At 55.5% G+C, this 25,992-nt stretch overlaps 1 protein-coding gene across 1 annotated transcript in view; it reads left to right on the top strand.

Moving 5' to 3' along the window:
* The window catches only part of PEPD (peptidase D), a 117,687-nt gene that overhangs the window by 52,297 nt on the left and 39,398 nt on the right, over window positions 1-25,992 (top strand). The window contains exons 8-9 of the mRNA XM_045846964.1: window positions 1,126-1,201; window positions 2,642-2,688. Coding sequence (XP_045702920.1) covers window positions 1,126-1,201; window positions 2,642-2,688 — 123 coding nt within the window. The remainder of the gene's footprint in view (window positions 1-1,125; window positions 1,202-2,641; window positions 2,689-25,992) is intronic.

The raw sequence follows: 25,992 nt of genomic DNA, 5'->3' as shown, positions 1-25,992 counted from the left end.
ACCTCCGCTGAGGCCAGCTCAGGGCAGCCAGGCTTCTGAGGACAGCTAGTGGCTGGATGAGAGGCACATGGACGAAGGGCAGGGGCTAGTGTGCTGTCGTCAGACACGCTGGCTGTGCTGCCCTTGAGGGCGCTTGAGTGTGTTCTCTCTGAGGCAGGGAGAGGTGGCTTTGTAGAAAGTGGGTCAGGAGGGATGGCTGAGGACTCTGTGCTCCTGATAACTGGCCATGGCTGCTGCTTAAATGCCCGTTACCTGGAGTTGCTTATTGGGTATGGTGGAGGTAGAAAAGGAATAGTTATTTAGCTTCTCTGTGTGGGTCTTACTTGGGGATGAGATTGATTGCAAAGACCAGAAACCTTTAACCATATTTGTACAAATTAATAGGCGTTTATTGTGAGGGCCCCCTGGCGTCCAGTTGTGGGAAATACAGGGGATCTCCACCGGTCAGCAGGGTCTCTTGGCTGTGCCACCTGCCCCCCCCCCCCCATAAACCCTTTCTTTCCTTGCTGTTTCTCTGGTGTCTGCCCCTCAGCCCCTGCTTCTCTCGGCAGACTGGCTCCTTCCACATTCACTCCTGCACTTAGGCTGGAAGTTGGTGCATCGCATGCCCCCCCATTCCTACTCCCACCTCTGTCTTAGGCAGCAGCCTGAGTCCCCACGGATGTGGGGAAGGAATGGGGGCCTCTTCAGCCAACTGCGCAAAGCCTGAGAGGCAGCACACTTTAAGATTCAGGTCTAACAGCCTCACCTGTGTAGATTTCCCTCCATTTGATAGGTGAGGAAACTGAGTCTCAGCGAGGCAAGGTTTGTCCTGCTGAAGAACCTGGGCTTCTTCCACCACTCACAGCATCTTCCAGATCTTGCAACTGGCAACAGCCTGCACACCTGAGGCTGTTAGTTGAGGACAGGCAGTGCTTCGCGGTGCTCTCACTCCTTCAGACTGGTGGCCCACCCTGCCGCCACGCCCACACCTAGGTAGCCCATCTGCAGCCTCCCTGGGCACCACCTGGCCCTGTGAAGCTTCTAGGTTGTGCAGGTGTGATAGCTCCAGAGTCTCTCTGGAGGGGTCAGCCAGCTCCTGCTGAGAGTCCCTGACTTGCCTCTTGGTCTTTCTCTTCCCTGAAGCCGGGTCTTCAAGACAGACATGGAGCTGGAGGTTTTGCGCTACACCAACAGAATCTCCAGCGAGGCCCACCGGGAGGTAAGCAGGGCCCTGGCTTGTTGGGGTGCTATTCTGGCTGGGGCAGGGGTGGGGGGCAAGCACACTGCTGTGTGGAGGGGCGAGAGGGCGGCATCCAGTCAGACGCCTCAGGGCGACTGCCGTCAGAGTGCCAGTGGGGCAGCAGGGAGGCCGCTGCGGGAGAGAAGACACAGTGATGTCTTTTCTCCATTCCCCAGTGGGGACAGGGCAGGGGCAGCAGGGGCTCAGGCACCCAACCTCAGGGAAGTCCCCAGCATGAGGACCCCACTCCCAGGAGGGTGGGGCTTTCTTTCCCAGAATTCCCAAAGTTCCCGCTCCTTTTTAAAGGATCTTTGGTTCTTACCCACGGTCCAAGCACTTTTATTACTGACCTTCGTTAAATGTCCTCCCATCATTCTTTCCCAAACCTTCCCCCTTTACTTTCCCTGAGGTGTCAGAGCAAACAAGGAGTATTTTCAGAGAGACTGTCAGGGTGACTGGGACAGCCTGGTGCCTGCTTGGTGACCGCCACAGCTTCGTGTCTGGAGACAGACATGGGTCATTCATGGACAACAGAACCCCTTATATAAGTTCATTTTCTCTGTTTTACTTTGTTTTTCAATTATAGTTTACACTCAGTATTTCTCTGTATTACTGTGAGGTGTGCAGCATAGCGGGCAGCCCCAACTTTACACAGGGCTTCCCCGGAGAGTTTCCCCGCCTGCTCGGCCCCACTCACAGTTCTGACGATGTTACTGACCGCACTGCCTGTGCTGTACACCCCATGGCTGCTCTGTAACTCCTGACCTGTCCTTCTTAATCCCTTCACCTCTCCCACCCAGCTCCCCAACGCCCCCACCCTCTGGCGACCACCAGTCTGCCCTCTGTGTCTACGAGTCTCTTTCAGTTTTGTCTGTTCGTTTATTTTGTTCTTTAGATGCCACATATAAGTAAAATCGTGAGTTATTTGTCTCTGACTTATTTCACTGAGCATAATACCCTCTAGGTCCGCCCATGGTAAGATTTCATTCTTTTTTATGGATGGCCAAGTACTAGTCCATTGCATACACCTACCACCACGTTCTTACCCACTCGTGTGCTGATGCACCCTCGGGGGCTTCCCGGTCTTGGCTACTGTAATTAATGCTGCCGGGAACATGGGTGCAGCATTCTTTCTGTGGGAGTGAAGCAAAGGAAACCTTTAAGGCTTGTCTCCCTGGCTTTCTGAGCCTTGAGGGTCTGCTGATGTCTGCGCTGAGCGTCTGTCAGCCCCCGCGGAGGCGCGCTCCAGGGCGGTTTGAATCAACTGTGTGACTCTGGGACTTTTTGCACCACTGTGTGCATGTATCACTCTTTTTTTTAAAAGAGGATATTCTTTTGAAAAAGTACTCTACATAATTTATCAGGCGGTGCCACTTACCTCCGTGATACAAATGTCTGTGCTCCATGTCTCTCCTCCAGGTGATGAAGGCTGTAAAAGTGGGAATGAAAGAATATGAGATGGAAAGGTAAGCTGCTGTGTTTCTCTGGGTGAAGATCAAAGTGTGGAAACAGTGATTCACTTTCCCTGAGCGAGCAGCAGGCGGGGTGCCTCTGGGATGCGTGTGGGTCCAGTGGGGTTCCAGCGGGGCCTGGGCATCTTGGGCGAAGAGGGTTTTCCTCCGGCCACGGCCACCTTGCTGGCGCCTGGCAGAGTGTTGGATGGTAATGGCCTATGATTGCTCTTCAGGCTGCTTTAGTGCCCCATCATTCTAGCCCCTGGACTGTGTTTGTGCAATTTGCAGGAAACTTTACCAAAGAGCTGCTATTGTGACTCTGAAAGGCACTAGTGAAACAGCTTGCCATTTTTATGTGTAAACACTGTCATTACATCCGCTGTGCTTGGACAATTGGGTCTCAGGATGGTTAAGTGGCTCATAAAGTATTCTGGAGAGCTCCATTGGCCTAGGGCTCCAAATAGGCCTGCGGCAAGCAAGCCAGTGCTGCCTGCCACTTCCTGGGGCTGCCCAGCCTCTGTGGGTGTGGATGGCCAGTCCTCGGCCTCGCTCTGGGACCGAGGTCAGCATACTGCTGCTCACCATGTGAGGAAGCCCTTGGTCAGACCCAGACTGCTCCAGTGGCTCCCCTTCCACCCCTATCCTGAGTCACCCACCAGTGGCTGCACCATCTAGAAGCCCCCCCACCCCCAGGGAGAGGATGAGGAACAGGCTGCCATTTGCCACACCTCCCTCCCCAGCCCCCACATAAGAAATCCACATTTCATCTCTGCCCCCAGTCCCTGACACAGAGATTCTAAAACCCTCAGAATTCCCCCAGTGACAGAGTCTGCTGTTATTCATAATGAGCCCCTTTCAACCAGGCCTGAAGTTATGCTAATGGTTCCTGAGGATGGGGGGCTAGTAACTGGGGTTCCATCCCTGTGATTGAAGGGTTGGAACTTTGAGCCTGGACCCTAACCCCTGGGACAGAGGGGCTGGAGAATGCATTCTGACAAGTGATTTAATCAATTGTGCATGTGAAATGGAGCCTCTGAAAACCTTAGATCACATGGTTTGGAGAGCTTCGGGTTGGTGAATGCAGTGGGGGTGCTGGGAGGGGGACCCCCTGGAGGGCATCGAAGCTCCACACCCTTCCCCCATACTTCACCCTGTGCATCTCCTCCATCTGGCTCTACCTGAGTTGTAATCTCTATAATAAAGTGGTAACAGTAAATGAAGCACTTCCCTGAGTTCTGTGAGCCATTTGGGCAAATTATCAACCCCAAAGAGGGCATCATGGGACACCCTGCCCTGACCTCCGACTTATAGCCGGTCAGTCAGAAGTATGGGAGGCCTGGACTTACGTCTGAAGTGGGGACAATCTTGTGGGACTGAGCCCTTTAAACTTTGGGGTCTGTGGGGACCCTGGCAGCTGGTGCCGGAAGTGCATTGCAGGACACCCCGGTGGTGTCCACAGAGAATTAGAGAGTTGGTTGTTTGGAAAACCCGCACATTTGGTGTCGGAAGTGTGGTGAGCACCGGAAAAAGAGTTTTACCTTTTATCCTTGACCCCACCCGTCCCGATCCTAGACTGCCCTTTCCTACCCGGCCTCAGAGCTTGGCACTGCGTCCCCTTGCCCACCTTGGGGGCCCAAGTCCGCCGGGGCACCCCAGGGCCCGCTCTGCCTCCAGTACCCCTTCCAGCCTTTCAGGCCTGTGCTTTGTCAGCACTGGGGGAGCTCGAGCAGCAGGTGGAGTCGGCGGTGGGCAGCATGGGCACTGACACTCATCGTCACGTGGCTCAGGGGTGGGTATCTTTTTCAAAGTCTGACCCTGAAAGGAGTCCTGGACAGGGACCTCTGTGCTTCTGTCCTTTTACTCTGGTGGTAAGAGGTTAACATGGCCTTGGAAGCTCTGGTTGCTATGGCGTTCCTGGAGGGGCCAAAGGAGAGCCTCACCAAGGACCCTGGAGGTGGGGAAGGGCATGCGAGTGGCCCAGCCTCTGCCTCCACGTGGTCCGTGCGGCACGCGGTGTCTGCTCCCGATTCCCAGCATCCCTGATCCCCAAGGATCTGCCTGCAACAGAAAGAATTCTGCCCCGCTACCTGGGAGATGGGCCGGGCAGTGGGCCCTGAGATTGGCACTGCCCCAGAAATCTGTTCTCATCTGAATTGGCCTAGAGGTGACCCACAGCTGATGTCTCAAATAAAAATAACCCAGAAATCGGAGCAGGACTAGCTTGCCCCAGTGTGGAACCCTGCCGTCTGCTGCACGCTGGCAGCCTTGTGCCCTGCCCTGCAGGGAGCTGAGCTCCGAAGGTGACTCCTAGGAGGGACCTGGGCTGTTCTCTGGCCCCATGTCCTGCAGCCCAGCCCTGCTACAGCCAGATGGGCCTGTGTGTGAGCTCTGCAGCAGGGGCTGGCCTGGGCTACTTCCTCCACCTCCTTACCCTCCCCCTCCGCCATGGTAATAATAGTCTTTCTTTTTACCCTTTAACAGGAAATTGTTAATACACCCCCCACAAAGAATCATGTCATTTCTCCCTAATAGTACATCATTAGGGGTCTCAGTTGATGAAGATATTTTTTCCCTTTACATAACCACCATGTCATTATTACAAATAACCAAATTAGCAATAGTTCTTCAACATTATCAATATCTATTCTGTATTGGTCTAAAAAACTATCTTTTCAGAGTTGGTTTGTTCGAGTCGGGATCCGAAGTCTACAAGTTGCATTTGGCTGTTGTTTGAAGGAGGGTCTCTTCTTGCTGAGCCCTGGGGGGGTCACCTTTGTCTTCAAACCCCTCGGCCTCCACCCCTCCCCCATTCCTGGGTTCAACACACTGCTGCCACCTCTGCATCAGGGACATTTCTCAGAGAAATGAGCCTGAAGATGTGGCCAAAAGCAGCTGGCCTGACGGAGCTGGGGGGCATTTATTCAGCGTAATGTGCCAGGTGCATGCCTGCCCTAGGAGCCATCAGCCTGTGGGTCCCTGAGAGCTGAGAGCAGGGGCTCCTGGGGTAGAGTGTGAGGAGGGGGTGGGGGCTGCTCTGGGAAAAGCTGAAGCAGAAACAGCAAGAGCAAGAGGTGGAGACGGTTCTGAAGCACAGGTGGCTGGGGTGACCTTTGCAGGCAGAGGGTGTCTCCCCCCTGAAGATGGTAGGAAGATGGTTGTGCTAGGACATTGTCATGTCTGGGGGTGTCCTTGGCCAGATGTGAGGAGGGCACCTTCAACTGCCAGTGCCAGCCTAAGCCTTTGGGAGCATCTGCGGCTCTGAGGTGGGCAGCTTCACTCTGCCTGGAGCCGCCTCCCTGCGGGCACACTTCTCTGTCACTGCCGGGCAGCTGGCGGACACAGCTCTGTGGTCTGCATCCTTGGGAGCCTGGAGGCTGCTTCTTGGAGATTTGGTCTTACTTATCTGCAGTGTCTGCCCCACGGTTCTTGTCAGGACAGACATGCAGGTGCACTGGATGGGTGGGGGAGAGAAAGAGGGAAGTGTCCTGAGCTGTGTTCCTGCTGTCGTTGGTGCCATTGTGGACTTGAGCCTTCTTTTCTCAACTAGGTGAAGCATATGAAGCTGCATCTGAGTTGTTAGTCCCCCACGAGGTGTGGCCCTTTAAGCACAGGCTGGACTTACCCCTGGGAGAGCTGTTGACTCCTGGGTTAGAAGAGCATCCCTAGAACCAGCGGGACGTTCTCCCGAGCCCCTGGCACCCCCAGCCCACAGAGGGACACAGGGCAGGAAGGGCGGGGCCTCCGGTGTGTCGGGACTGGAGGGAGGGTAGGGGTGAGGGTGGCGGGGTGGGGAGCGGCACTGATTGTCTCCAAGGAGGGCAAACCAGCACCACCAAGACGATGGTGCTCAGACCTGGACTCGAGAGATGCCAGCCAGGAGACCCAGTTCTAAGAGTTACGCTTTAAAAAAATATCCTCACCCAAGGATACGCTTGTTGATTTTAGAGAAAGAGAAACATCGATCAGCTGCTTCCCGAATGGGCCCTAACCAGGGATCAAATCCACCACCTTCTGGTGCCCAGGACGACATTCGGACCAACTGAGACACCTGACCAGGGCTATGCTTGTTTTAAAAAAAAAATGTATTATCCAAAGCTATAAAATCTTGAGGGCATGCTAAAAAAAAAGTGTGCTGATGGCATTTATTAAGACACCTCCTCCTTTGTGCTGTGCCCATGAGTAGAGTTTCAGGAAAGTGAGAATCATTTTCCCCAATTGATGTGTAGTAAATTGTGTTAAACCAATCAGACATAACGTTTGGGTAAATCGGGCACTAACAGCATCTGACTGCAGGCCTGACCAGGCAGGCCACTTTACTGCTCGTATTATTTAATGTTAGTGGCGTAACCAGCTTGTAGCCGGCTGGCATGGGGCTGGCAGCTGAATCAATTACCTGCAAACACTAATTTAGAGCACGCTCAATTGGCTGTGTAAGCAGGTCCCGGTTCACATTTGCCACAAGGAGATTAATAACTTGATGTTTTTGACAGCCTGGGACCTTAATTGAAATTACGCTCTTTCTCTCCAAACAGTGAATGGGGCATCTGGGCCCTCCCGTGACAGCTTCTGTGGGGACTGCGGAGTCATTTGAAAGGCAGAGGGACTGTGCGGAGTGCCAGGGGCCTGTGGTGCCGTCCTCCTCCCTGGGCTGGGGCCCTTCCGGGCACGCACCCGAGCCCCTCTGGAGACCCTGGGTGGGGCCTGGGTTTCCTCTGCTCTTCAGCACAGACAGCAGCCCCCAACAGCAGCTGCCAGTTCCCTTCCAGTCCCTTGTTAATGAAGCACTTGCCCAGTGCTGCTTCAGTAGGGTACCAGGCTCCCTGCTTTGCCCTGGCCGGGTGGCACAGTGGGTGGCAGCGTCATCCTGTGCATGAAAAGGTTGCAGGTCTGAACCCCAGTTGGGGTGCATAAGGGAGGCAACTGATCGCTGTTCCTCTCTCTCACTGACATCAATGAGCACATCCCTGGGTGAGGGTTTTTTAAAAAGTCTCCTTGCTTTTTTCTGCCCTTTGGTCAGATGGAGCAAGTCATGATTCTCTGTGTTCACTGTGTCCTGGGTCCCGACGGGGGTGAGGGACAGGGGCCCAGCCTGAGGGGTCTCTTCTGAGGGGGGTTGTCGACCCCACCCTACACTTACACACATACCACACACACACACATGCCATACCTCTCACCCACACCACACATTTATCAACACTCCCCACACAGACACGTGCATACTTCACACACAGCACACTACTCACATACAACCCCCACCACATGCATCACACCATGCACACACAAGACACCCCCTACACACCACACCCCACACACTCACCTCCCCCACACTCACACAGACCACATCACACACCACTCACACACACACGACACACACCCCCCACACCTAAGCCAGAGGGTGCTGGGTCGAGTGGTTGGTCTTTCAATTTACCCACCCCTCAAACCCTTGTTGTGTTCTTACTAAACAAGGCCATTTTGGGTTTTTTTTGATATTCAGAAATTTCAACTCCAGTGAGCACAATTGGAAGGTGGTGGGAGAGTTGTAGGAACCCCTAGAACCCTACTAGCCCACGGTGATTCTGGCTGCAGAAGGCACCGGCAGTTGAGGCAGCTGAGCCGCTTCCCTCTGTTCGGTACCCCCCACCTTCAAGCTGACTCGGACTGTCTGCATTTCCAGCTGCCTCTCGGCTTAGCACCCTCCTCTTGCATCTGTCAGTCCTCCTGGGGCACTGTGACCACCGACAGACCATCTCAGAGGCCTGGGCCCCTCTCTCACTCTGGGTCTTACCTGGAGCTCTCCCTGCTGGGCATGGTGGTCATGCGTGCCCCTGGCCACCACAACCCCCGGGCCATGCAGAGGACCCAGTTTTCAATGATGATGGACGGCAGCAAGAAGCTCTTATTCCCTTCCTTCGTGGAGGTTCTGGAGATACACAGCCAGCTTCCCCCTGGGTAGGAACAGATGTGATGGGCCCTTCTCTGTGGGCCTGGCCACTGTCCACGGGCAGTGCCCTGTGCCCTCCATAGCAGACAGGACCTCTCTCTGTTGGCCACCTTGAGGGACAAGACTGTGGCGTGGATCATTCAAAAGGGCCCCCGAGACCCCAGGTCCGGGTGTGGTGAAACCCAGTCTTCGCCTTGTGTTGTGAGGCAGTGCAGGTTTCCTGTCAGCACTTCCTCGACTGTTGGAGACGGGTCACACGAGGCCACCACGTGAGGGCTCAGGAAACCCCCGTCTGTCCGGTGCCCCCTCGGGAAGGCAGCCCAAGTCCTGCACCCGGCTGGCCACCCCTCAGCGAGAAGAGCCAGGGTTGTCTTGGGTGGACAGTTCCTTGGAGTTCGGAGGAGGCTGTGCTTCATCCCCGACTGCCCTGCACCCACATGGGCAGCACGGTCCTAGTGCCCACCCCGCCTGCCGTGGCCATGCCCGACACGAGCACAGGGAGCAGCTCTCTCCGTGAAGTTCGGCTGAGCCTGGTGTCGGAGAGCGTAGCTGTGGCCTCGGTGGAGGAGAGCCTGTGGGACTCGGCCTTAACATGGGGGTAGCTCCTTCTGCCTCTCAGAGTAATTGAGAAATGGGCACACGCGGGCGCAAACCAGCCTGGTATTCAGCTGGAAAGCTGAACCAGGAAGCAGAGGGAAAGGCAGCCTGGTCCATGCAGACCTAGGGAGAGCTGTTGAAGACAAAGGTAATAGAAGTTTTCTTCTCAAATGCCAGGGGATTGCCCCTCAAGAGAATCCTGTTCAGTAACAGTGGTGCCAATGGGCATCTTCATGATTTAACTCCAGTGCTTCTCATTTGAACCTGACTTTGACTGTTGATGTCCAGTAAATATTTAGCACCAGTTTAAGGAAGTGGTGTTTTTTATCCTGGCTTGCTAGAAGATTTTATCAGGAAAGGATGCTGAATTCTACCAGCTGCCTTTTTGGCGCCTCCCTTGGCCTTGTGTGTCTCTGTGTCTGTTAAGCAATCAATACGCATGTGTTTTAGAGCAGTTTCAGTCACAGAAAGGCTATGAAAGCACTGGACGGCTCCCACGTGCCCTGTGCCCCTGCCGGCCTCATGGCCCTGGCACGTCTGTCACAGCTCAGGGTCGGCGTGGGTGCCTTGTCATGATCTGGAGTCCACACTTCATTCCAGTTTCCTTAGCTCCGCCTAATGTCCTTTCTTCTGTTCCAGAACACCGTGTGTTGTATTCCCCTTTGTTGCCCAGTCCCCTGAGGCCCCTCTGGCTGTGACAGGTTCTGCCTTCCCTTGCTTTTGGAGCCTGTGGCAGTTTTTGGGAGTGCTGGTCACAGAGCTGGCAGAGCGTCCCTCGGGGTTCGTTTTTCTGACGGTCTCCTCAGGGTTCAACGGGGGTGTTGGGAAGAGGAGCGCGGAGCCCAGTGCCACTTCCGTCACCACATGTCCAGGGTGCCTGCTGTCAACAGCTCACTGCTGAGTGACCTTGAGTGCCTGCCTGAGGGAGCATGTGTCAGCTTCCCTGTGCAGAGTCGCTGCTGCAGCCCCGCCTGCATCCCAGCCTGCCCTTCATGGGAGCGGACTCCCACACGGTTGTGATTCTGTGTGGGAGAGCTCTCTCTTCGTCCCCATGTACGTGTTTCTTCAGCCATTCGTTTCCTCACATCTGTATGGACATACATTCTGTACTTTGGATTATAACTTCATATGAAGCTACTTAATTTGTCACTTGGATCGTCCCAACTTGAGTCAGCGGAGACTCGTTCACTGGGTACTTGTGTTGTCTAACACTGCCCCCCCACCCCTGTTGTTTTGATTTTGAACACTCTCTTCTTTCTGCCGACGCCAGACACACCTGGCTCATCGTGTGCATGCCCCACTTGGGCCCCGGGGTCAGCCATGTCTCCCGGGAGTCGGGCTGCTTCCATGGGAGAACGGTGTGAGTGCTGGTGTGCCTTAGGTGGACCTCGTGACCAGACTGCTCGGTGTCTGGCCAGTGTGGCGTCTGTGGCACACCCTCTGCTGTGCCTTGGTGGGTTACTATTCTAAAAAGCTGCAGGAGTGAAATGGCGAGGCAGTATATCCTAGTGGTTAGAGCATGGTCTCTAGAGCCTGGCGTCCTGCTAGTTCCTGTGCCTCAGTTTCCTCATCTGGAAAAAGGATGATGATAGCACTTCAGAGATAGTTAGAAGGATTTGGTGAACTAATATATGGACAGTGAATTGGCCAGGCCTGATGGCATCTAGCTAGCATTACAATGTGCTTGTTTTTTACTAGCATTTTATGTAGACTCAAAATAGGGGCTTGAGCTGTACATTTTTTCTTAAAGTCTTTTAGCCATATTTTGAGATCAGGATTTTTAAAATTATGATGGGAGTCTCTCCACATTGTTTTTTCTAGAACAATTTAGAAAGCATAGGGCTTTCTGTCCTTGAGCGGTCGAGCAGTCCTTTGACACCACCAGAGACTGTGTCCTTGGGGAGCTCGCCTTCGACAGCGTTCCCGGGTCCTAGGTGCTGCCGTCATCGGACGCTGCCCCCTCAGTCGTGCAGCTCGTCTTCTTCAAAGTGTTTGTTTTCATCAGGAGTTTTCAGCTTAATTAGAATGCAGTTACTTTATTTTCGTGGGTTTGAAAAGTACCTCCTCTGTATCTGCAGCTGTGTTTCCTGTCTCATGTCTGACACTGGTGTCTTTCTCCGTGCCGCAGCACCGCTGGAACTGCGTCCCTCTCATCGGTCTTCTCACAGACTCCCCTCCAGCGTGTGCTCTCAGCTCACCTGCCTGTGCAGTCCTGGAGTCCCGGGCTCACTGATTCCTTTCCCCTCCCCCGCTGGCCTCGTTCGGGACATTTGGTTGTTACTTAATTGAGTCTTTGCTTATTTTCATTCTTCTTTAGTAAGAGATGAATTTTGACAATGCCTTTTTGAATGCTGCCTTGACCACATCCTGACAAGTTTTGATTGATTGGATTTTGACCTAAGACAGGAACGAAGAGCATTTCTTCTCATTTCCAGATAGATGTGGTTCGTTCACTTTCTTGGTTAGTTTTTTTGTTGTTAGCATCTGGTTTTGTCACCATTGTAGTTTGAGAATGTAGTGTATGTAAATTTTATTTTCCTTTATTTTGAGATTTTTTTCTTTGTGGCTTATTTAGAAATGTTTTTGTCATTATTTTATGGAATAAAGTTAAACATTAAACATGTATTTGAAACTGTTTTTTTTTTAATTTTTAGTGCACATGCTTTGGTGCACCTTAAATCAGGTTTCTTACCTTATTCTAGCCATCTGCCCGCTCTCTCTCTCTCTCTTTTCTGTACATTTTCTCTAGTATCAGGAAAGGTGGTTTTATGAATTCCTCATTGTGATTCTAAATAGATTTTTATTTTATTCATTTCCTTACCAAGTTGTTCGAAGCATACAGGTTGATGATTGTTAAGTCTTCATTATGTATTTTATCTTTTTACAGCTTATAAGAATGCCTTTTGACCTAATTAATCCATGTGTCTTGAGTCTGACTTCATCTGATATTGGCATTGGCATTAAATTTTTTCTTTTTGTTGCACTTTCCCTGGTGTACGCTTGCTCACTCCTTTGTTTTTGACTTTGGTTAGCAGCGGCAGCTCCCTGTTCCAAATGGGAGCCTGTCCTGCCCTAGCGGGGCCTTCAGCGTCTGCCATGTCGCCCAGGGTCGGGCCTCTCGTCGCACTGGTGCTTTCTGGTTCCTGTTCTGCCTTTCTGGCTCTGACAAGTATTTCTGTCGTTGGAAAGTAGGAAAATTTCCTTTGTTTTCTTTTATATGCATTTCACTTTTGGTACAGAATTACTTTTAAATTAAGAAAAAATGAGCTGTATTTCTCTCTGTTCTCTATCTTTGGTAAAAAGCCTAAAACTATTGATTACTCACTCTGAAGAGTGAAAAATTTAGCATGGTTTTACTCTTTATCCACTTTCCCCCTCTTTGCCAGTATTTATATATATATATATTTCCATCAGCCAGTTCAGCACTTGCATTGCTTTGTAATCAGTTTAGTAAGCGACTCGGATGTAGCACGGCCCCAGCGAAGCCAGCGTGGCTGTCCTGACAGGGTTCCCCTTGCCCTAGAACGGTGGCAGCCAGCCCGTTCCTCTCATGCGCACATAACCTGATTACAAAAAATACATTTTTTGCTGATCTGACAGGTATAATTTTGATTTATTTCGATTGGACAGCTATTGCTTTGCTGGCTGCTGTCAGTTTTTCATTTGACAACCTAAGGGAGGAGAGGTCAGTGCCCCTGACTAAACAGTCAGATATTCGTGTTTTAAAAATTCTTGTGGCTCGTCAGTTGAAAGTCACTGCTCTGATGTTTCCCTTTGACCTTGCGCGTTGAGAGGCCTTTTGTTGCCTCCTACGTGAAGGATGGCTTCGCTAGGAACTGCATCTTTGTTCCATGAAACCATTCCCTCCATTGTTGCTGGAGATCTTAGGCAAATTCTCTTCATTCTTTTTTCTAGGGAACTTTTTAATTTTCTTTCCTTGATGTTTAGAGGATTCTGCCTTTATTTTTGAGAGTAAATATTTTCTGAGGATCTCAGTACATTGGGCATCAAAACGCCACCAGCCCCAAGGCCGGGTTAGAGGCCCAGGTAAAGGCGACCCCTTGAGAACAGGTGTGAGCTGGGTTGTGTTAACTCAAAGTTCTTTAGCCAGTCCACGATGCCAGCGGCCACAGAGGGCCACACACCTCAAGTGGCAGGACTCAGGCCAGGAGTCATCTGACCTAGGCCAGTGAGGGCAGAGCAAAGCAGCCGCGCCCCACACACGGAGCAGATGAGGTGCAGGAGGACTTGGCCTGCTGACCTGGACCCGGCAGCAGCTCCAAGGAATCAGAACAGCTCGGCCGTCAGCGGGGCTGGTGTGCCCACAGAGGACCAGCCAGTGACAGGGGCCATTTGAACACCCAAGTGGGAGTGTCACATGTGTGTTTTCTGTCAGTTATTCCACTGGCCACTCCCCAGGGGCAAGCCTTTGTCCCCTGGGGTCATGGTAGCGGAGACCTACAATGTATTTACCATGTCACCCTGATGGGTTTCACTCCCCAGGTGCTCCGTGGCTCCTCTGTCACAGGCGCTGATGGGGTGACTCGTGGGGGGCAGACAGAAGCTGTGCACCCAGGCTTGGGGTGGTCCCCGCCAGCTCCCAGGATGGTCTAGGAACTGGCTCTTTCATCCGAACAATGAAGCCTTTCTTTGCCTCAGGCTCCTATTTTAAATTCCTATTCCAGCCCTGGCTGGTATGGCTCCATGGATTGAGCTCCAGCCTACCAACCAAAGGGTCCTCGGTTCGATTCCCTCAGTCAGGGCACGTGCCTGGGTTACAGGCCAGGTTCCCAGTAGGGGGTGCACGAGAGGCAACCACACATGGATGTTTCTCTCCCTCTCTTTCTCCTTCCCTTCCCCTTTCAAAAAATAAATAAATAAAATCTTTAAAAAATAAACATAAATAAATTCCTATTTCACATGTATCGTGTCCCCTGGATGCCTTCTCCAGGCTTTTTTCCCTTCTCTCATAATTCCCTCTTATATATCAGTGGAAGGTCCTCCAGTTGTCTCCCGTTCACTTCCTGCAGCTCCCTCAGCCCGGCTCTGCTGCCCACTGGTCACGCCCATTTCGTAGCCTGCCTCTCATCTGAGAGAGCCCTTGCTCCCCTGGCCCGTTCTCCATGTCCTGTTCGTCCGCATGGCCCCGTGAAAACACGCGCTGGACACCGTCCCTCGGTTTCCTCCCACTTCCCACAGGGAGGCTGGTCCTGGCTTCTTTTGCCTGCTCACCCAGAGCTGTCTGGTCCACCCCGAGGGTGCTGTCGAAATTGCTCAGGCCCCGAGGAAAGGGGGTGGACAGTTTGGGCTGCCTGTGGATTCACTGTGTGAGGTGAACTGCACAAAGGAGCTGAGGAAGGAGGGGTGCCAACCACACCTGGGGTGTGCCCCCTCTCTGGGGGGGAGGCAGCTTCCCCACTGTGGGCTCGCTGCCCAGGGCTGGCCTTGGCCATAGCTCAACTAGATGGCCTGCCTTCCACGGGGGCCCCTTGGGCCCCCAGAAGCTTCTGTCAGGGAAAGGACTTGGTGTGTGTGTTAGCAGGGAGACCGTGGGGCCCCACTTCTCACTCAGGAGGAATTCTCTAGCAGACAAAGGCCAGAGTTTGTAAGCTGGTGGCCTCTGGGCTGGTCCCAGTGCCCAGACAGTTTCAGCCTGGCCCGTGCAAGGGGCGGGGGTGGGGGGTGTAGGTTTCTTTAAAGTCAACAATTTAAAATTGGGAGACTTTTCTGGCTTTTTCTAGAAAAAGCTAGTGAAATAGCAAGTAACCTTGGGCTGCTTCCCACAAAGCAGCAGCCAGTGGGAGCTGAGTAGGTTTTGGGGCCCCCAGAAAAGCTGCCCCCCACCCTGCTGGTCGCCCCCACACACACACTGAGGCAGTTTTTCACTGCCCTTTTCTGCAGCCTCACGCATCGGTTCTCTTACAGTTGAGAAAGATTTCTCATACCAGTGTCTTCATCAAAAGAGAGAAAAATAAAAGACGGTTTAAGGGTCATATAGTTCAAGAAAAATCGGGAGAGAGAGCTATGGAAAAAGCCTGCTTCCCCTGCTTTGCCTCTTGACAGGCCACCTGCCTGGTGACCCAGCCCCGGAGCGGGCCTGGCCCGGCGGCACACAGGCCGGCGTGGGGATGGCTGTGGGGCCAGGTGCCCATCTCGGGGCGTCTGTCCAGTGTAGTTCTGACCATCGGCAAGCTCCGCCTCGGCAGCAACTCGTGAGGAACTATCCTGCAGGAGCCGCTCCTGGGGGCGCCTCCCAGAGCAGGCAGACAGCTGCGCTCACGCTGCGAGGTTTGGTGCCGGTTTTTAGAAAATTCTCATTCAGACCTATTACCTGCTGGTGCAGAAGGATGTTCCCTGTGGGAGCAATTATTCTGGGCTGGGAGTTTTCCCCTCCTAACTCTGAATTCTGTAGATGTCATGAAGGGTTTAATCCAGGAACTCTGAAAGCCTGTTTCTGTATCTGCCAGCAGGCGCGTCTGCTCTTGAAACCTGGAGGTAATTTACGATGAAACCACAGAGAGGGCCTTCCGGCTCAGAGGCCCTGACACAGACTCCACAGGGCGCCGGGGAGCCGGGCTTGAGCCACACAAGCCTGCTAGCCAGGGCAGCCTCTGCCCCTTGCCCGGGCCTCTCGGCCACGGTGAGGAGGGGGCGGTGTGGGCCTTGGAGCTTCCTCAGGCGGTTGTCAGTGGGCATGCCACAGTCCCAGCCATGTCCCCCCACCCCCACAACTGTCCCAGAGCAGGACGAGGAAAGGGGCAGGGCCGGCATGGCCGGTCAGGGGATGGGTCCCGGCAGCTCTGCCCACTTGGCTATCACGTGGATATGGGACTGTCCACATGCTATTCTTAAGACCCAGGGGCGCCCAGGCTGCTGATGGCTGTGAGCAGGTCCTGCCTCGGTTACAGACCTCTGGCCAAGGTAACCAACCTCCAGCCAGGGGTTTCGGCGAGCATGTTGTCACTGTGTGGGGCCCCGGGATCCTTCTGGGCCCCCAGCACTGCCGTGGACCAAGGCCTCCTCCTGTTGCCTGCTTCTCTGAGCAGAAGGGGAGATGGCCTCTGCCCTTGTGAGAGGCCCTGGCCACAAGGCCAGCCTCAGTCTCCCCCAGCACCTGCCCGAACCTGGTGGGGACTGCAGAAAGGGGATCTGGGGTCACGGTTACCACTGCTCCAGGCCCAGCCTTGTTCATGCTGATGCCATCGTTTCATTAGAAAAGCCAGTTCTGCGGCCACAGAGCCCGAGGGCCCACCCCTCCTCGACCCGGCCGCTCCTTGTGTGCAGCGGTGCCTGCTCTGTGAGTGTCCCACACAGCACCAGCCCAAGGGACTGCACCCGTGACAGCACTCGGGGCTGCACATTCGTGAGTGGCAGTTGCTGACCCATTCTCTCTGTGTCCGGGCCTGAGTCAGGTCATGACCTTCAGGAGCAGCTCTGTCTGTGGCCAGCTCAGGTGGCTCTCCTGCACATCCCAGCCAGGTGCATGACAGCCGTCCCTCCAGCTTGGGGTGACTGGGGCTTGGTGGATGGCCCTGCCCATCCAGCCACCCCCGGCCCCAGTAGATGCCTGGTAGCTGTTAGGGTCAGGGCCTGGTGGGCTTTGTATTTGCTGTTGTACTTCGTTTTGCAGTTCATCCCAGCGGGAGAAGCGGGGTCTGACTGCTCCTCCTGCAGCCGGGCTGGTGGCTCTGGAGACGGAAACCTTGCGCGGGTGAAGGCTGATGTCCACTGGGCCTCCTTGGGTGCTGAGTAGGCCTTTGGGGGCAAGGGCTGTTTGGAAAAGTGGCACCAGCTGCAGGCCTGGGAAAGGGGTTCCTCCTGGTACAAGTGGGGCACGTCCTTGCTCCCCAGGCACTGAGAGGTAGGAGGGGTAGGCATGGGCGCTAGTGCTGGCTGAAGCTGGACAAGTGTCACTGTCCCACAGGTGCAAAGACACAGGAAAGAGTGCCCAGGTCCCTGAGTGAGTCTGGGGCCCCAGCTGCCAGCATGACCCATCCGAAGGGAATGCGCCTCTCCCCCCAGCCTGGGGTTATGCAGAACAGGCTCTAGCAGTCCATGTATTTTCAGCTGAGCTGGAGTCTTCGAATCATTTATCCTGGCAGCTCTTCTTGAAACTGGAGAAGGGTGGAAATTCATCTAGGTGCTATGAAAGGAGCCTGGAAGGAAAAAGTGTCTGGCGGCTGTGGTGATGGGTGGCGTGTGTGGAGATAGTGCTGGTGGCGCAGGGATCCACTGGCTGAGAGATGGTTTCCCAGGGAGAACTCGGGGAATTCTAAGTAGGTAATGAGTAGTGACTTTCTTTTGATTTACGGCAAGACTTGACAGTCGATCTATAATCCTCTGAAGAGGACAGAAATGAATCTCCAAGAGGCTGCCATCTGGATGCCTCGGATTGGCAGTCCCTCCGGGGGGGCAGGAGGGAGAAAACCTCAACCAGGGGTGGTCTGGGTGGGGGTCTGCTCTTTCTTCTGCCAAGGGGACCAGGCCTCCCCTGGCAGGTGACAGGGGAGGACCCAGGGGATAAAAGAGGAGCGGGTGGCAGGGCCAATCTCAGTGAGACGTCCCTCAGGTTTCTGTGAGCTAGAGTCACTTGACCAGCCAAGGCTAAGGCTTTGGGTAGAAAGTGGATGGAGGTGGCAGCCGGGGGTAGTGAGGAGGCTGTGGGGAGGGGGCTGCTGGAGGAGAGGGCAGGTTAGAGGTTGAGTTTGGCTCTAGAGCTGATGGGGTTGGATACTGGTAGTGAGGGGAGAGGAGGAATCACTTGCTTTCTCTCCTGCCTCCCACCTCCCCTTCATTGTGTTTCCTGCCTGAAATGCAGAGCCTCTGCCCTTGGGCTGTGCTTTCATGAGAACAAGCGGGAAACCCCCAGGGCCCTGGCGCTGCACTTGGGGCTTGGCTGTGTTCCCTGTTCTGCCTTGAGTGTGTGTGTGTCTGTGGTGTACACACTCATTAAGCAGACCCTCACCACCTGGGGGCACGCAGGGTATTTGTGTGTGGGCGGGTGCACACTCATTAAACAGGCCCCTCATTCTGCTCACCTGAGAGTCACAGAGGAGCCGGGCCAGGGGATGGAGGGGCCTTGACCCCACTGAGACAGATCTTCCGGGGGGCAGGGCAAACACATGGGATCGCCACCCAGGTGGAGGAGTGAGGAGGAGCCGGCAGCCGCTCTGGAGTCAGTCACACATGCAGACAGGGAGCTGGTTATTTTCAAAGAGAGGCAAAGGGGCGCTGGGGGCCTGAGCAGTTCTTGCCCCAGCACGTGAGGCACAAGACCCCTGGGGCCAGAGCAGGTTCCCTCAGTCAGACCACTCCACTGTCAGCCCATGTGCTTGTTTGGCAAGCATTTATCACGCACCTACTGTTCCCCAGACCCGGTTCCGAGCCCTGGAGATGCAGCAATGTGGGAGAGCCCTGCTCCCGTGGAACGTAGTTCTGGGAGAGAAAGGCAGTGGGCATTGACCCACCAGCGACAGCAGCCCCGCATGCCTTTCCTGAGGTCAGACCACATGCCGGGCAGCCTGAGCCCTGCCAGTGTGGCGATCAAATGAGGGCTCCACCAGATTCGCCCTGGCAGCAACACCCTGAGTCTCGGGACTATTGTTGAGATCCTTTTATACACAAGGAAAGTGAGGAACCAGACGGCTAATTGCTTGGCCAAGGTCACACCATTGGCAAGTGAGGGAGCAAGGATCTGAGCCCTGAGCATCAGCCCTCAGGCCCACACCACTCTGTCAATGCCCCCTCGCCTGACGGGAAGGGGCCTCCTCTTCCAGCCTCACAGTTGTCGTGTGGCCGTACAGGGTACCGGAAGGCATGGTTGTCCTTGAGGGTAGTTCTGGTTTTAAAAATGCCTACAAAGATAAACAAGGACAAATACCTACCGAATGCCACCATCCGGGCAGAATCTGGCCAACTCTAGGGGCAAGATTCCACCTCCTGAAGCGGAAAGGCTGCTAAAGAAAGGCAGGAGGCCCAGTGACAACCCCACCCCATGGTCATGATCAAGTTCAGCCAGGAAACCCTGAGGCCATCACCTAGGGAGCAGAGTGTGGTCTTCAGAGGTTGTTCCGGTCTCTACAACCGTTCTCTCCACGGCCCTTCAGAGATCACGGGGCCAGAGCAAAGGGCCGGGCTGGACAGGGGTAGAGATGCGGGAGGGCGTAGGTCACTGTCAGGGATGCTCACAGGGCCAGGGTGGCCTGGCAGACACTCAGTAAATGCTCCTGAGGAGGAAAAGGAACAGGGCTGTTCCTCTCTCCGGTGGTGGGCAAGGAGGACTCGGCAGGCTCCTCACTGAGCACTCGGAGGATTTGGGGTCCAAGGAGCATCCAGCCAGGCTGGGGCCAAGGTTGTGCGTGCCAGAGCAAGGTTATGTGCCATCCCCACCCCGGGACTGCGCACTTTTCCAGGCGGTATCGCTTCCTGTGGATGTGGTCACCGCCCTGCTGACCCTGATGGCCAAGTGGTTATCGGGGAATCAGGTCTGTGCCCCTGGGCGGGCAGATAAGGAGCGGTGCTGGTGTTGTAACGCGGTGCATGTGGCAATCGTTCACAGACGGGCAGGCGGGTGGGCCGGGGCCAATGCCAGCCTCACCAGAGGGGTGTTAAACGGCAGGGCGTTTCTGAACACAGGCTTGTGATGCTGAGGAGGCCTGTCTTTCTGGGCTGGATGTAACCTGTGGAAACCACAGTTGTCTCTTTAAGACCAGGGTGGTAGGTCCCGCCCAGCTGGCTAGGAAGCACATTTCAGGTTGTCCAGTTCAGGCAGCTCTGATTTGACCAGAGTACAGCAGAAGCCCTCTTGGCCCTCGTGCCGCTCTCGGCTGAGCAGGCTGACAGATGCCCCCATGCTCCGCCTGACTGTCCTTGGCAAGCAGACCACCCTCGGGCCCCGTCCCCCCTGCCCACACCGCTCTGCCCAGCCTGCCTTGTCCCCTGGCTGCCTGGGCCACTTTGGTGGATTACAAACACTGACTGGCAGCGACAGGCGCCCAGCCTGTCCCAGGGAGGGGGCAGGGCAGAGGGCAGCCTGCCCATGATGCTCTGGGGGAGAGTGAAACAAAGTAAACTGGTCACATGTGCAGCGTATTTGATGGCGACAAATACTACAGAAAACAAGGGATTTGCAGTTTTGGAGACGGTGGTGCTGAAGGCCTCTCGTAAGAGGAGTGGAGTAAGTTCCGGAGGGGCCCAGGGGCCAGGCCGGGGGTGTCCGAGGAGGGGAACAGCCAAGCAGCAGAGAGGCCAGGAGCGAGGACGGGACTGAGGTCCAAGAGGGGAGGGGCAGGTCCTCCGGGGCCGGTGCAGCGGAGCAGGGAAGGGACCCGGTCAGGCGGCCTGGAGAGCAGCCGCCTTTGGCTTCGTGCTGAGGAGCAACTACAGGGGCAAGGGCAGCAGCGTCGGGGAGCCCAGTGGGGCAGCCCCTGCAGTGTGAGAGGTGACTGAGTGTCCCAGGTGAGAGGTAGGCAGGTTCTGGGCAGGGTCCACCTGGCCCCGGCGAGCCTGATGGCCCAGTGGTGATGGAGGGGTCTTGTCCATGCCCGACTCTGAAGGTACGCCCGGCAGGACTCTCTGTCAGGTCGGGGGTAACTCCAGGCTCTTCGACGCAAGCACCTGGAAGGACGGAGGTGCTACTAAATGAGGTAGAGAAGACTGGGGACCCCCTGTGTGCGGGGGGGTCGAGGCGGCAGGGTGGGAACAGAGAAGCGTGAGGGGAAGATTCATTTCCAGCCAGGGCCACTTCCAGGGAGTTTCTGGCCTTCCTGTGACTGGTCCCACTAGATGTCATTTAGAATTTTTACAAATGAACTGTTGCTATGCTTGAAGAAGAAAAGCCAGCACCAGATCATAAAGAACATTTCTTAGAACCCCGTCTTATGAAGTTTGGCATTTGCTCTGGGGAGTTCAGGAAAGGCATTAATCAACACCCTAGAGTGGCAGCACCTGTCGGGTAGGCCGACAGCTGGAGGCACCTGTCACCCCTGCTCCAGTGGTGCTGGACTGTGCTACACCTAAGGAACCAGCTGTGGTAGTCATCTCTTGGTCGGATCTCTCTCATCTGGGGAGCTGCCTTTGCTGAGAGCCCCCTGGAGGCTAAAACCGATGGCACGGGTCCAGGGGCATTGCTGAGCAGCCCCAGGTGCTGAGGGAGGCTCAATGGTCATCCCAGCTGGCCCACCCAGAGGCCAGCCTGCTCTGTGCCAGGCAGGTCGCCAGTGCTCGGCCCCCCATCCCCACACACCCATGTGGGCAGGGGCATAAATGTGACCCACCTATGCCTGAGGTTCAGCCCCTCCAGGAGAGGATTTAGAGGGCTGGGTGCTGGGGCAGCCCCTGGGCTTAGGTGCCCAGACAAAGAGAGGTAGGGGTCAGGAGGTGCTGGACTCTGGTGCTGCTGGTACATCATGGGGTCGTGGGTGCATGTGAGAGGTGCCCAGGTGTGGGAGCTCCAACACATGATGCTTTTCCCTGCTCAGACCATGACTGGTCTGGAGTAGCCCCTCAAACCTCCACTTGTGCCTGGCGGAGAGAACTGCACCACCAGCCTGTGCTGGATGGAGCTCAGGTCCCCTTCACTAAACGGCATCTGGCCTGTTTCCTCCACTCCAGTAGCAGAGTAGGGAGGGATCACTCCTTAGTCCTGGAGCCGCTGCTGGTGAGGCTCCACAGCTCTGCTCCAGAAGAGCACCCAGCTTGGGGAGAACATTTTCCTCTGGGACAGCTGCCTTGCCTCCTGGCTGTCCACTGCAGGCAGGACACTGTGCTCCCACCTCTGTTATCCAGGGGCCGCCCCAGTCCTGGCCTGGCTTGCTGGACGGTGGGAGAACTCACCGTCAGGCCAGGCTTGGGCCGTAGTGGGCCCGAGTGCAGGTCTTGGCCTTGCATGTAACAGGGCTAACGGGCCAGTGGAACCCTCGACCTGCCTCATCCCTTGACACCTGCAGGCTCCGTTTTCCAGCAGCCAGAGTCGGGCCAGTCTGGCCCCAGAGAAGAAGCAGCCAGCATGCTGTCAAGCTCAGAGCCAGGGCGGGATTGAAGACGGGCTTTGTTCCTCCAGCTGAATGGAGCGAAGTGGGTCCTGGGAGAGCTGGGTGTAGCATCCCTGCCTCTCCGCCAGTTCTCCAGGCCCAGGGAGCAGATGGATGTGTTCATTCTGTGTCCAGCTGAGTGTCTGTGCGAGAAACACGGTGCCCCAAGGGGGGCCCTCTGAGATTCTGCATCCTGGACAAGCCCCAAAGTCTTCTTGGCAACATTCTTGGGTGTGTCTGGGCAGTGAGCCAGCCCTTGGACTTGGAGAATTATTTCCCACTGTCCAGGAGCGTCACCCATTGCTTTAATGCACTGCTGTCCTCCCGATTGGTGGTTAGACACTTCATTACATTGTTCTCCTTGCATTGGTTTTTCTGCCCCTTTCACTGGCTCTGCTGTGACTTAGTTGTTGGGGAGAGGCTGGGTTAGCACCCCATGAGGGTTTAGACCCCCACCTCTTCCAACAATGAGATTGCACAGCAGGAAGTGGCGAGGGCCAATGAGAAAACAGGCCCCTCCCTGCACAACCCACACACCTCTGGAAATCACTGTCCCAGTTGCGTCTGTTACCACCACCCCTTCGGGTTCTCCCTCCAGTGTCGCTGTCTGCTCACCTGTAGTGGGCAGTTTAGTTGGATTTATTCCGATGGCCTCACTGCGCTTGGCAGCAGAGAAAGAGATATGTCATTTTGCTCTACAACATCAAACACACCATGACCTAAACGGTTGTGACAACAGAGAGTTCAACCACAGTCTAAAATTTCAGCATTATTTATGACGTCTAGCGGTCCAGTGCCTACAGTGTCTCCTTAATCCAGTCTGGTGCCGGAGCCCTGACTCCCAGGCCTGCCTGCGCGTCTCTAATGGCTGTTAATAACTGCTCCTCCAGGCTCCCCATTTGCTGGCGGAAAATCCATCTGAAGCCGTTGCATCTCGTGTGGCTGTTAAAAATTGATGTTCCTTTATTGATGTGCCTGGTTCCTGCCAACTACTTGGGGACAAATAAAAGTGGCTGAACTCAGAGATAAGCAGAGAACCATTTGTTCGTGGAATTGCTGGCCAATTGATGTTGGTAGTTAAACAAGCTATCATTTAAAAGAATCTTGAAAGAAATAAAAGTAGACTGTCTGAGAAGTTAATGTTCAGCGTGACTGCGCCAGGCATAAGCAATGCCGCTGTTCTTAGGGGGAGGCGGGAGGGGCGACCCTCCTCCAGCCCCAGGCCTCTCTCCCTTCTCTCTCTCCCTGCTGCTCCCCGAGCCCTGGCTGCCTCCTCAGGCCTTGTTGGCCCTCTTCTCGCCCACCCTGCTGTTCTCTGCCTCCAGGTTGCCCACTTGCTCTGCCTTTAGCTGCAGACCCCCTCCTTCAGGAAGTCCTCTCATGAGTCACCTCCCTGTGGCTGTGCTCTGCCAGCAGGTAGCTTCTGCGTTGTCCAACCTCACACTGTCACAGGGAGTCAGGGGATCTCTGTCTGTCCGAGGACTTGAAGCCCAGGGTCTGCCTTGCTCACCCTGTGATCACAGCGCCTCACGGCTGGCGCATAGTAGGCATGTCATGGTGCTGCCGACAGACCTGATGGACAGACCCCAGGGGCCCCCTGAGCTCCCTGGGAACTGGGCGTGGCAGATCTCTCCCAACAGCTTCTCTTCTCGCTGGCCTCCTCACCCCCAGGTGAGCTGCTGGGCCACAGGGCAGGAGTTCCTGGGGCACCAGCCCAGTTCTGGCTTGTCAGACCGCAGGATAATTACTGTAGATCAGCAACAAGTGCAGAAGATCGGGAGGTAGTATCATTGATTTTCCCATAAAGGTGCAATTTGTAGTAAGAGAACCTTCCTGGCAATATCTAACCCGTCTTCCCTGACAGGCCCTTGCACCCGCTACAGGGAGAGGGGAGCATATCTCTGGGTGACTTAATCTGTGGCAGCCACTGAGGCCCCCCTGGTTCTACTGGGCTCGTGACCCAGGATGGGGGCAGGTGTGTCCTCTGCCTGGGGAGGACCAGAGCCCTCGCCCGTGCTGTCTTGGTCCGGCACGAACACCGTTCGGGGCCAGCAGGAGACGCTGAAGGAGGCTCAGGCTCACCCCCAGGTGAGCTGCTGGGACCCCCTCCCCCTCCTCCCCCACCCCTCCCCTCATTGTCCTCTGCACCTCCTCCTCTTCTTTCTCCGCCTCCCCTCCCCTCCTCCACTCCTTAGGCCAGAGGTGGCACCCTGAAACCGCGCTGGAGGCCTGTGGCCAGAGGGAGCTCTGGGCCAGCTTAACCTCAGGCTTTCCCTCTGCTTCCCCAGCTCCATCACCTTTCTTCCTTCTCACCACTTTCTGAGGCCAGGCCTCTTCTGCCACCCCTGCTCTACCCTCCTTGATGTTTGCTGAGTGAATATTCAGGGACAGACACCAGGCAGGCAGAGGGCTGCTGAGAGCCTGGGTGGGACGCCCATGTGCGAACTGGCCTTAGACCAGTGCGAGCCCCTCAGTGGGGCCGGTGTCGGAGACCAAGCGGGGACACTGGGAATGCGGTGTGAGGGTCCCAGGGCAGCCCTCCGCCTGCAGCCCGTGGAGATTATGGCCCCCGGGATGCTATGTGAGAGGTCACGGGAACAACACTTCCATGGCGACATCCGATCCAAGCATGATCATCGTTGCCATTCCACAGCTGAGGGCACTGAGGCCAGAGGGGCGTGCACAGGGGCCTGGAACCCCACCAGCAGGGTGAGCCCTGCCCGGGACCCAACGAGGGGGTGGGTTCTGGGGGCCTTCATTCCCCAGCTGGACCCAAGCCCCACTTGCTCTTTGACCCGGGCTGTGGCTGGTGAGGGCTCAGTGCCCCCACCTCCCGAGTCGCCCGCCCTGGGGCCTCAGCTGGACTTCCAGGCTCTGTTTCCACCACTTTAATTGCATTTATTTTTCATAAACTTCTAAAACTGGCTTCTGGGCCTCAATTTCCCAAGGGCCCTGGGCTGCCACAGCTGAGGCTCCTCTGTGTCGGGCTTCCCAGGGGTCCCCTTGTGGCTTTGAGTCAGGATTAGACACTCAGCAGGGGTCCCTGTGCTTTTGGAAATAAAAACAAAGGATTCCCAGCTCTGTGGCTCTCCCGCAGCCCAAGGAGGCTGGGCCTTTTCTCTCCTCCATCTGGACGGGCTGGGTATGTGAGGGAGCTGTTCCCCGGCCATCCCATCTCACCCCTCAGCTTCCTGTGGCAGCCCAGGCTTTGATCTTCCCGGCATGCGGGCAGCGGCGCCCTGGGGCATTCGGGGTGGGGGGGTCTCTCCCTCCTCTGCAGGCTGTCCTCCCATGTTGGTGACTGTCCAGTGACAGAGCACCAACCAGAGTGCCAGAGTGCTCTGTGTCAGCCCTCTACTCCGAGCGGGCAGGGCAGGCCTGAGGAGGGCTGGCCCACACCTGGTCTTGCTGGCCCCTGGCTGCCCCACCTGGCTCCTTCCCGACCCTGTTCCCTGGCCCTACAACCACCCAAAGGCCGTGACCTTTTCCAACCGATTCTGGATGCCCCCAGCTAGCAGCTTTCTCCCCTAGTTGAAGAGTTTGTGTTTTCCACTGTCCCTCCCCCATCTCGTCCCGCTGATGAAGTTCCCGTTCCTGTGGAGGTCTGTGTTGTACAAACTCAGTTAGTTACCTCTGGGCCAGGGTGGGCTGAGAGGAGCCTCAGGGTCTGTCTGCAGCTGTCTGGAGGACTGGTGTCCCTGGGGCCTCGGGAAGGCCAGATGTGCTGGGTCCCATGGGGCAGAGCTG

Source organism: Phyllostomus hastatus, unplaced genomic scaffold, assembly GCF_019186645.2.
Source record: "Phyllostomus hastatus isolate PE091 unplaced genomic scaffold, TTU_PhHast_1.1 phas_contig_5, whole genome shotgun sequence".
NCBI lineage: Eukaryota > Metazoa > Chordata > Mammalia > Chiroptera > Phyllostomidae > Phyllostomus > Phyllostomus hastatus.
The sequence above is the reverse complement of the archived record's forward strand: the minus strand, read 5'-3'. Positions and strand labels throughout refer to the sequence as shown.